The following is a 12,369-nucleotide window of genomic DNA, read 5'->3' on the forward strand; positions in this document are numbered from 1 at the left end:
TCTTTGGTTTTTACCAAACAACTCCGGAACCTAACTTTTGCAACAAAACCATAGTTGATACATCTAAATAATACATATTTTATGTATATATTAGGTGTTCATAATTTTAAAAGTACATTGTTATAGAGGGTGTTTGTAGGTTCTTAATATAAAGGGTATTTCAACAAGAAGTTTGTTTTTCAATTGTGGCAACACCGAGAACGTGATAGTTTTGACATTTAGTTTTTGGCGGTATTCGTAGCAGGTGCTTTGGCAATTATTACACTGAATTCAATTTCGCTCGAAAATCGCATTAAAATAATTCAAATCCACTATAAAAATGGTGGTTCTGTTAAAGTTACATTTCGTAAAATTCTTGATATTTTCGGCCAGCATAATCGTCCTTCTGAGACCGCTGTTAAGAATTTGGTCGCGAAATTTGAGTCGACAGGCTCGGTACAAAATGTGCCAACACCAACACGTGTTCGACCGGGTCGTTCAACAGAAAACATCGCCGCCGTGAGCCACAGTGTTGAAGAAGATCAAAATTTGTCAATTTCACGACGTTCTCAACAATTGGGGTTATCCAAAAGCACAACATGGCGAATTTTGCGAAAGGATTTGGCTTTGAAGCCTTACAAGATTCAACTGGTGCAGGAATTAAAGCTGATCGACCATTCAAATCGCCGCAGATTCGCTCAGTTCATTCAGGAACAACCTGCTGGTTTTTCTGAAAAAATCATTTTTTCAGACGAAGCCCATTTTCATTTGTCAGGGTACGTCAACAAGCAAAATTGTCGCATTTGGGCTTCTGAAAATCCTAAAGCAATTATTGAGAAGGCTTTGCATACTCAACGTGTTACTGTGTGGTGCACTATGTGGTCTGGAGGCGTGATTGGGCCGTTTTTTTTCGAAGATGAGGCTGGAAATGCGGTAACAGTCAATGGATCACGGTATCGCGAGATGTTAACCACTAAATTTTGGCCTATTATTGATGACATGGATATCACTGAAATGTGGTTTCAACAGGACGGTGCCACATGTCACACAGCCAATGAAACGATCAATTTATTGCAAACCAAATTTCCCGAGCGCATAATTTCGCGAAATTCAGCTGTTAAGTGGCCAGCCAGATCGTGTGATTTAACACCACTGGATTATTTTTTGTGGGGGTATGTTAAAGACAGAGTCTATACGGAGCCAATCGAATCGATTGCAGCCTTAAAACTCAAAATCCGTGATGTCATTAACGAAATAGACCCTCCATTTTGCCAAAAAGTGATTAAAAATTTTGATGAAAGAATCAACATCTGTCAGCGTGGTCGTGGTGGACATTTGCCAGATATCATTTTTCATTCATAATTGCCAAACTTTTCTCTTTGTAATACAATAAAAATTTTATTCATTTTCCTCTAAATTCTTTGTTTTATTTTGTTTTAGAAAACAAAGTTCTTGTTGAAAAACCCTTTATTACCTTCACAAATATCGCAGTATTCCCGTGGTAGGGGCGGCTGCTTCTTGGCCGATGGCGGAGGGTCTTCGGGCAATCCCTGCTTGGGACAGTCTTCCGTATCGTGGGCGTCAAACACGTCGCAAATATCGCAGAACAAACGCGGCGCTACGGCTCGCGCTTTACGCCCGTTACTGTTGAATTAAAGAAATCGCTTCAATTGTTGTATTAACGCACAGATCGTAGGTTCGATCCTGTAGAAAATTATTTAAAAAATACAAGTAGCTGATTATAGTTACGCTATATTCTACTTACAACAACGGAGGTTCAGTGGTTAACGCCCCTCCCTCCAACGCTTGTACTCTTGCCATGAGCTGCTCGTTCTTTTTTTGCATATCCACGATCACTGAATTCAAGAAATTCACTTGACCGTCGATTATCTCTTTCTCTTCTGTTCTGTAATACGAGAAAAAACTTAAGTATAATTTGCGAATATTATTAGTATCTAAGAACAACACGGGCTGATAAATAAAAAACATTTTTTTATAGGTGAATTAATAAATAAAAACTTTAAAAATCTTTAATTTCAATCCAGTTTCTAATAACCACAAATTAAGTCAGATAATTTTGTAATGAAGAAAAAATATACTTTATTATAGTCAAATAATGCTTAGAGCGGACCGTAAATAGCATATATTTCAATAACCGCTCAATCCCAAATTCCGCCATAATTACAGTAATAATTGAAAATCAAAATGCATTAATATTATTCACCTGTCCTGCGCGGTATCTCCCTGGCCCAAAGTACCCATCGAATTATTGTCGTTTTTGTCGCGTATTTCGTTTGATCTTTTCGATAATTCCTTTTGCAAAAGCACCTTTTCTCTATCAGCTATTTCGTACTTCGCTTTAAAATTCTGAAATAATACACCAATGTACCAATTTCTATCTCGAGTGCCAAATATATTGTCATACTTCATCAAGACAAAAATTATTGAACAGCTCTTAAAATAGATTTAAGATTGATGTTCTAAAATACGGTTTTTGATCAAGTTCGATTCAACAAGTAATAAATCTGCCATCAAAAACATAACTTGTAAAAAAAACAAAAACCAACGCACTTCTACCGCAAAAAGTGAGATCCATGTAATACCAAGTTGGTTAATGGTCTTAAGTTATTACGTAATAAGTTAACCTAACAACATCTTAGTGACCATATCATTATTACCATACCATACCATACCATACCAGACCATACCATATCATATTAAAAATCTTTTATATTCTGTATTTTAAATCCATAGGTTGACTAGACAATCTAATATGTAATACTTGTGCGATTTTGTGTTTTCATGCGACTTCTAGTTTTGTTCACAATGAAGTCTTAAGGAGAATTTAAGAATCTTTACGTGTTTTTCATAACTTATCTACACTAATAGTACTTATAAAGAGGAAAGATTTGTATTTTAGTAACTAAACGCTCAAAAACTACGTGCACTGAGTAACACGTTTACACAAGTTACGCTTACCTTGAGATCATCTTGTAACTTAAGAACAAGACCATCTTTCTCTTTAATTAGTGCGACTTTCTGTTCAACCTCTTTCTTCAAAGTCTGCAATGTCTTCTCCATATTGTTTAAGGCCTCCGAATTAGCATTTCTCGTTGATTGCAATTCAAGAGTTAACTTTTCTAATCTTTCATCCTTTTCCCCTACATTCGTTTGTTGGACGGTCAATAACTCTAAATTCTGTCTTAGCTCTAAAATATTTTTCTCTGCAACCTCTAACTTATTTTGCAATTCATTTTGCTTTTCTAAATCTTGCTTAATTGTTTTTCTAGATTCTTCTAATTCCTTTTCGTAGTGATTTATTTTGGCTTTAAGTTCGTGTCTTAACGTTTTGCTTTCTTTTTTATATTCGTCAAATTGAGTCTGTAATTGTTTGTTGAGATCTTGGTAATTGAGTTTTTGAGCTTCGTTGATATTCGTCAGTTGTTTTATATCGTTATCTGACTTAGTAAGTAATGTTTGTAAATCATTTATTTTTTCACGAGCGTGCAAGAGCTCTTCGGATTGTTTTTCGTGTTCTGTTAGTGAATTTTGTAATGTTTTTACTGTGTTAGTTAGAGATTCAACTTCAGAGTTGTGTTTTGCTTTAAGTTCGCCAGTCTCACGTTCTATTGATTCTATTAATTGTTTGGCACCATTTGTTTCGCCTTTAATAGTGTCATTGAGGTTATCAAGTTGGTCTTGTTTTTCTTTAAGTGCGCTTATTTTATCACTAATTTCATTTTTAAGTCGGGTTATTTCTTCATGCACGCTTTTGATTTCTTTGTTGTTCTGATCTATTTGTTCTTCTTGAGATTTTAGTAATGCGTCTTTTTCGTCAATGATTTTATTTAAATTATTATTATTATCCGTTGTTTGCTTAAGTTTACTAACTAAATCATCAAAGTCTGCCTTTAGTTTGGTTGATTCTGTGACGACTTCAGCGTATTTTGTTTCTAGATTAGTTTTATCTGCGATTAATGTTGCAATTTCTACGTTTAAAGTTTCTAACTGTCCTAGTTGGTCCTTAAGCAAAGATTCTTCAGTTGAAGAATTTTTCAAAAGACTTTCATGTTTCTGCTTGATTGAAGCTAGTTCAGTATGCAAAAGATTAATTTGTTCTTCTAATTTACTTTTACTTTCATTTGTTTTAGTTACTTCATCGTTTACTTGAGTTATTTGCCGATCCTTTTCTACTAAGATTTCTTCACTTGATTTTAGGTCAACTTGCAACATTTCTAACTTTAAGTTTAAATCCTTAATTAATGTTTCTTTTTCTTCCAACGTTTTTCTTAGTTGAATCTCTTCATCCTTTTTAGATTCTGCTTGATTGTTCAAATCGGTTAGTTGACTTAGAATTTGACTTTTTTCTTTTTCATGTTGATTTTTTTGATAGGTCATTTGTGATGTCATGTCCTCGACAATCTTTTGAAGAGAGTCCTCGTGTTTTCTAGCTTCTTCTAGTTTATTATTAAGATCGTTTTGTGCTTCTGTTAACTGGTCAACCCTTTCCATCAATTTTACTTCTGACGAAGCACCCTCTGCTCTCAATAGTGAAACTTCTTCTTTATATTTGTCAATGTCTATTTCCAGTTTTTTGCGAGAAGCATCAAAATCAGTAACTAATTCTTTCTCTTTAATTTTTAGAATTGCAACCTCTTGCTTTAGAATTGAATTTTCGTCTAATAATTTGTCATTTTCCGACTCTACCTCCTTCACACGATTATTTACTTCAGTCATATGAACTTCAATATCTTTTAATTTCTGCTCTGCGATTTTGTATTTCTCAATATTTTCATCAATAGATTGAATGAGTTGCGAACGTTCTACGGAGAAATCTTCCTGTAGCTTAAATATTTTTTGCTTTAATTCTTGTTCTATTCTACCATGATTATTAGCCACCTCCCTGTGTTTATCTTTAACAGTTTGTAGCTCCTTTTCAGTCTCTTTCAAATGTACAGTGAGCTTATTAAATTGCTCATTCGAATCTGTAGTTTGTCCTGTTAAATTCATGTACTCACTTTCAATCTTTTCTTTAGATTGCTGTAATTCGTTACATTTTTCTTTAGTACTCTCTAACTGTCGATTCAATTCTCCAATCTCAAGTTCCATTGCAGATATTTTATTCTTAAGCGTATTATTAATTTCAGTTAATTCGTTCAAAGTTTGTTTTAATTTTGCGTTTTCTTCTTTAAGAGCTTTTAGTTCATCCGTGTTAATAGTGAATTGTGTAGTCAATGTATCTATTTCTAGTTTATTTTTGTCTAATAATTGTTTGTGATTTTCTATTTCTTTTAATAACTGCTCTATTTTAACGTTACGATCTTCAATTTCTTTTTTGTGTTCCTCAGCTATTTTGCTATGCTTAATATTGAAGTTGGCTGTTGTTTCTTCAAATTCATCTTTTAATTTAACAATTTCCTTATCACGCTCATGTATTGTTTGTTTATAATCACTGATAGCTTTTTCAGTAGTGGTTTTTATTTTGTTTGATTCACTAAGTAATTTTTCGTAGTCCTTCGTTTTAGTATTTAAGTCTTGCTGAAGTCGCATTATTTCAGACTTGTTCCTTTCGTCTTGTTGTGAAGCTTCATTCAAAACACTTTCATAATCAGTTATTTTACGTGTAAGTTCTTCCTTAACCTGTGTTATCTCCTCTTGCAACTTTTGACACAGAGCGTCTTGCTTAGATTTAGTATCTTGTAATTGTTCTAGATCTAATATTTTAGCACTTAGTTCCATTTTTAATTTGCTAATTTCTTTATTTAAATTAACCTCGTGCTCCTTGCTGGTACCAAGTACTGAAACATTGAGAATTGTAATTAATATTACATCAAGAATTTGTATACCAGTGAAAAATAGTATACAGTTAAAAATAGTTAGTTCTCTTACCTTTATTTAACTCCAAAGTTTTATCATCTACAGTAGCCTGAAGCTGAGTGAGCTTCGCATTTAAATCCGTAACTATTTGACTATTATCTTTATTTAAGCGTTCAACATTTTGTTTTTCAGTCTCTAGTTTTGATTCTACTAGCTGCAATTTGGATGTTAGTACAGATAATTGAGTTTCAAACTCCGTTTGAGCAATCGCCATCTTCGTCTTGGCTTCAGTAAGGGCTTTCTCTGATTCAGCTTTAACTTTCGTGAGTTCGTCTGTCATGCTTTTACCAAGAGAGTCCTTTTCGTTTTCTTTTTCCTTCAGGAGAGCGTATGCTTCGTCTAACAATTTTTGTAACTCGGATGAAAGTGCTGAAATGATAATCGGTAAATAAAATAATACAATGGACGATAAAAAAAAATATTTGAAATTAGAGCTATAGTATACTCTTAATTATATATTGATAGTTTTGAGGATAATCTTGAGAAGAAATCAAATAATTTTACACGTTTTAAGAAAATCGGACCGTGATGATAAAGCACGAGGAGTCTCGGAATAGTTTATTGTTTGTGTAAAAGAAATAAAATCTTACTTTGTGCAGCGGTCAATTCTTCTTTATGTTGTTCGGACAGTGTTGCCATATCTGCATTTCTTTGTTCCTCGAGGGCTTGCAATGTACTTGATGTAGTCTCCGCTCGTGCTGACTGCAGAGCGACTTCTGCTTCTAACTCCCGAATATATTTTTCTCTTTCCATTTTCTCGTGCTATAAATTATGTTTTTAATATATATTTTGCAGAGATCTCTACAGAGACTAGAACTAAAGGCGTAGAAGTGAGTACCGAGAAATGAATAGAGATTGCTTGATCTCTATTTGTATTGGCTTTTAAATAATCTATATTATTAATTTCAAAATATTTATCTTACCTCCATGGCTTCTTTGTATCTCTGAAAAAGGAGGAAAAAAAATTAAATACGTGACATATTATTTTAAATTATCAGTTCGTATTTATGCCTTTCGATTTCCAACTCATGATTTTTATTACAGGTGACTTGAAACATGATTAGGCATTTAAGAGCCCTATATTATATATAACATACACATTATTTTTTTATATAAAACGGGAGGTACACACTGCCAGAAAGTTCGCAAGTGCGTTGCGGGTCTCTCAAATAATTATTTTTCAAGTAAAACGAGAGCTATAAAGAAAAAAAAGTAATTTTCCCAACTTACATTATAATCTTCCTTATTAATATTCTCTTCTTCATTTCTAAACATAAGGTCTTCAACCTTCTGTCTTTCATCTTCTAGAAGCTTATTTAGTTTCTCAAGTTCAACTTTGAGTTTCGAGTTTTCTGTACTCGCCTGTGAACATAAAATAAATTAAAATCAAATTTCACGGTCCGATGATTGTTTATAGATTCTTAATATTTAAAATAAATCCAATTTATACAGGATTTACCTCAGAAGCCTCCTTTTGCACTTGCGCAAGCGCTGTTTCTGCTCTATTAACTTGAAGAGATACTTTAGCGACTTCTGATCTTTCCAGTTCCCTCTCCCTCATAAGACGCTCCAGATGATGTTGCTTTTCACGAAGAAGTTCCTACATATGTTTCTTATTTTAATAATTATTTAAAAAATAACAACAATTAATATTTACTATTATAATCATGTTCCAATATACATATTTTCAATTAAAAATCTTATAATGTTAATGGTATTAATTTAATAAACGACCAATGTTGAATCGCGTTTATTAAAATTCAAAATGACACATGAGTTACAAAGAAAAAACATTCAATAGATTTTTGGGACTTACAGTGTTTTGCAATAGATATACATAATTAATATATAATGATGAGAATTATTATGACAATTAAAAATATTATGTAAATTTTACTTATTAAACAATAAAATAAAACTTATTTAATTATATATTACATTGTGTACATTACCAAGGTAAGCTAAAAACTCTCTCAAACAAGCATTTAAAAGGTCGTTTTGTGACAATGTAAAAAATTCGTGATCATATCTGTTAAAACACGTTTTATAAACACAAAATATCGCGATGGCGATAGATACAAAATACCTATATCCTAATTATACAGTATACTCCATCGAAACAATTTACTTAAAAAATTTAAATTCACTCGCGTCTCCGTTTTCGTATAATTGAAAAATTATTTCTTTATTTTATTCTTTAGTTTAATATGTGTTTGCGGTGATATTTTCTGCCTGTTTTACATATTTTCTAGTATTTGGATCATTGAAGCGCAACGTGTTCACTGCTCACTGTTCCCTGTGTTGCATTTTCCTTTTACGTGCCGACATAAAATAAAAATATTCTTCAATTTTTCGTCTAAGTAATATCACAAGGGACAAATATTAAAAACGACAGAATAATAATCTTAAAAGTTTCGTGGTAGGTATAACGGACCAGATATCGTAAATAATATATGGGCCTACTGAAAATCAGGGTTGCTGATGATTTAAAGCTGAGTTGGCCCATTATTGGATAAGATTTTGTTTTTGAATTTATATTTTCGTGTTTATTTAATATACATATATTCATATATATATTTTTGAATAATTTGTTGTTATAAAAATCTTAGATCTGCATATTTTTTTACAATATTCGACAACGTTAGTTTGACTTTGCCTAACTGGTAAACTTTAACAACTTCATATGAGATAACATGTCTGTTACCAAAAACCTTGTCCAAAACACAAAGACTAATTATTTCGTTATGTAAGGAAATTGTTGCGTTAACCTTGTGAGTTTATCCTTATCAATATCTCTTTTCAAGACCCGAAGTTTACAATTTTCAAACCAATATTGATACATTTTTATTAACACTTTGTCGTAAGACATCAGTACAATAAGAATAATCAGGAGAGAACATACGACTTCAACGATTTCGAGCGATCTCTTCCAGGTAGGTAATTACTGATAGCTTTTTGCAAAAAAAATATTCTTTTTGTATGTATGAGCGTTTTGGCAAAGCGACATTCAATGTTATATAAATTATGTACAATAGAGTCAATTGTTATTATTCATATGTAGTAACTATAAATAAATAAATTTTGAAGTTTGAGGAATACTTGATTTTCTACTACACATTTATACAATTGTAAATTATAGATACAAGGTTTTCAGAAACAGAAGAAATTAAAATATCAATTTCTCCTATTCTATAATATATTTAATAAGTTTATTATATTATGTTTCCATTAAATTCTTTGTAATATCATAATTTAATTATTAAATAGCAACCCAAGTGTTGACTGAAAGAGATTTATTATAAGTAATTATTATTTCAAATTGAATTTCCTTACAACACACTGTTATATTATACTAATATAATTTACATTTAATTACGTTTGGTTGACATCACATAAAAATGTATGACTAATCATTATGCAACCGAATAAGAACTGCATTGTTGAGTCTAATCGATTGGCAATTATGTTTTTTTCGTACCTCAACAGAATATTAATTGTAATCAGCTATTCAATATATATCTGTGACTGCGACAATTCTGTTTAAGTCTGTGAATTATAATATTACGAACTTGTAAAATTCCGAGTTCTATATCCAGTGATGCCGAGTTGGGTCTCTCCAAATTTAGGGGTAATAAAGATGTCCTGGGGTATTTTGGGCGGTACACGGGGTATTTTAGTCAAGATTGTTTTTAAAACGTATGATTCTATACAATTTATAATAAGCCTAGAACCCAAACAACAACCTAATCCAAATATAAACGCGTAGCTATAACAGAAATATGAAAAACTATGTGATGCATATTTGTAATAATCTCTCAAACCTAGTGTACAAAACTTAAGAGGTTTTAAATATGTTTATATATAGGGATTAAAGTTGATCCTAGGGGAACATTCTGTGGATGTTGGCATAAAAAATTCTAAATCCTCAAAACCAGTTACTATTACGATAGTTCCGATCGTATTTGCTTTTTATACGATAACTAGCTGACCTGGCTAACGTTGTTTTGCCATGTATATTATTTCTAGGAAACATTTTTTAGTTCAATAACTATCTACTATGATAAAAAATAGACGATGATCGTAAGGGGTGAAAATAAAGGGTTGTATGTATTTGTTAATGCCACATAATAAAAAACATTAATCCAAAATATATGTATTTTTTTTTGGGACACCCTTTATCACTCAGGGGTTTGAAAGATAGATAGTAGCCGATTGTCAGACTTACTGAATATGGAAAAAAAACATAGGAATCGGTCGAGCCGTTTCGGAGGAGTATGGGAACGAATATTGTGTCACGAGAATTTAAAATACAATACAATATACAATTTGTTTACACAGAGCGATTTCCATAAATACTTATAAAAAGGGACAGGACGCCTACTAGAAACCTGGGAAGATGAAATAAGAGATATCGCGGAGAGATTGGAAAATATAGCGAAGATAAGAGACAAGTAGAATTTGGAGGAGGCTTACACTCCGTGGGAGGTAGTCTACCAGTTAAATATAACATTAACTTAATTATAATACTCGAATAAAGGGTATTTTTATTTTACCGATATTTTTCTATAACGATTCGTATTTTCGTAAGTTCTCTTACGAATTCTTATTTAAAGAGATGTTGAGTCATTTTACGTTCTATCAAAACATATATTTCCTTTTAGTCTCGCATATTAACACCTACCCACGCCACGTGGTTATTAAGTCATCTCTTACTTTGGCAAGATAAGGATTTAATTGTGTTTACATCATTTACAAATCTAAATTTTGTACTGATATTAAGAAATTAATTAACGAATTCTCCGGAATAGAACGACATGTATAGATGACGAATAAATGGACGGAGTTCTATTTCTAGCGAAATACTTATTGTTTCGGTTTAGTAGACATGTCGCAGCCAACTAGCATAATTAGCCGCTCAATTAACAGCCTAGTATCTATACTAATCAGCGTCGTTCAACGATTGCCTGAATGATATTCAGCCATTTGTTCAAACAGCTAGACAAATGACTTGAATCGGTTACATTACTATTATCCTGTTCATTTCAATTTAGTTCCACTTTCTACCACTGTCAATAAAGCGTCGGCAAACAACAAATTTGATGAAGTTTCAACAAATATATTAAATAAAGAATTCTTATTGTATGTATAACGTATGAGTGGCCTAAGCATTAGCCAGCCAGTTTATTAAATGTTGTAACGAATGCTACGGCTGACTATAACTTAGGCCGCTAGTTAAACGGCGCTGTTTATTAAAGGGGCTGGGCTGTTGATTGAACGGCTAATTAAGCTAGTAGGCTGCGACATGTAAGACATTTCTCAGTTGAAGTATTCTTACTAAACTAGGCTTGAATTCTTTTGAATAATAAGATGCTTTATAATCTATAGTAAAGAAATATACTAAATTATTCGTAAGGTTTATTATAATTTCGGCTACGTTGGCTCAAAAGAGCTGGCTTAATTAAGACAAATAGAAAAGAAGGTCCTTCACCTATAAAACTCCACAAGATTAAATCATTCACGTTATATGTACATATATAATTTCTAAAAAAATCTACCATAAAACCCTTTACCGTTGAATTATTTACATAAAACCCACAAAATGAAGCTCCTAAAATTGCTATCGTGCATAATTTTTACAGACAATAAAGCATCATAGATAAAGTTATTTCCATGTAAATGAGCTTCACGAAACTTGGCAAACTTCCAGCCCAACACCACCTAACATTGATTTTACGCCGAGTGCATGATATTCCTTCACCTTGAAGCTGCATGCAGTTCCTTGCGTGTTTTGGTGAGAATATAAAACAAAAGACGATAGCCCTTTTTTAAATATACACCCATAGAGGCTAAAGGTAAGTTCAGAGTAGACTTACGCCCGAACCCAATAACTTATCTTAATCTATAATCGAACATCTGGGATAGTAATCTTAAACCAAATATTGTAACAAGTGTGCCAATAACCAATCGACGGGTTGTAATAGCCATCTGTCGATACAAGCTATCCATGGGAGGTCGTATCGGTGTCTGTATGAAAATGACATTTGACGAAAGCTCGATCTCAACAGTTAATTATTTTAACAGATTTTAACTTACATCAGTTTTTTAAATAATTAAAAAAACTGTTTGTTATGTTTTAAACATACACATGTATATTTTAATGTTATTTGTACGGGTTTATTTATTTTATTTGGTTTACATTGATTATCAAATATGAGTGAAAACTCGGTAAAATGGAACGACAAAGAGCATTTTATCAGTCGCCAAAAATGGATTGTCTTCGTAGGGTTTGGTTATTGGGATGCAGATGGGAGATCGATAGACTGTCTCCGTCTGATCTCAGAATGATTTCAATCTGAGATTGTGGATTGATTATTGTGTTCGGGCGTTAGAGCGCTGTGTCTGACTCATAGTCAAAACTATTGTTTCTGATACTCACCCTTAGTATTTTCAAAGAAGTCGATTGGACAATCTTGTATAAGCAAAACTGCTAAACAATTCTTACTTCGTTAAAAG

The 12,369-nt window shown here is 32.4% G+C and overlaps 1 protein-coding gene across 12 annotated transcripts in view; it reads right to left on the minus strand.

Moving 5' to 3' along the window:
- Nucleotides 1-12,369, minus strand: part of LOC125054611 (restin homolog) — a 54,469-nt gene that overhangs the window by 842 nt on the left and 41,258 nt on the right. For all 12 annotated transcript variants that reach the window (XM_047656605.1, XM_047656604.1, XM_047656607.1 and 9 more), the window contains 9 exons: nt 7,316-7,456; nt 7,087-7,218; nt 6,780-6,800; nt 6,447-6,618; nt 5,869-6,225; nt 2,959-5,777; nt 2,204-2,346; nt 1,745-1,885; nt 1,454-1,623 (listed from right to left, as the gene is read on the minus strand). In XM_047656605.1, the coding sequence (XP_047512561.1) occupies nt 1,454-1,623; nt 1,745-1,885; nt 2,204-2,346; nt 2,959-5,777; nt 5,869-6,225; nt 6,447-6,618; nt 6,780-6,800; nt 7,087-7,218; nt 7,316-7,456 (4,096 nt within the window). The remainder of the gene's footprint in view (nt 1-1,453; nt 1,624-1,744; nt 1,886-2,203; nt 2,347-2,958; nt 5,778-5,868; nt 6,226-6,446; nt 6,619-6,779; nt 6,801-7,086; nt 7,219-7,315; nt 7,457-12,369) is intronic.

The sequence above is a fragment of the Pieris napi genome, chromosome 12, assembly GCF_905475465.1.
Source record: "Pieris napi chromosome 12, ilPieNapi1.2, whole genome shotgun sequence".
Taxonomy (NCBI): domain Eukaryota; kingdom Metazoa; phylum Arthropoda; class Insecta; order Lepidoptera; family Pieridae; genus Pieris; species Pieris napi.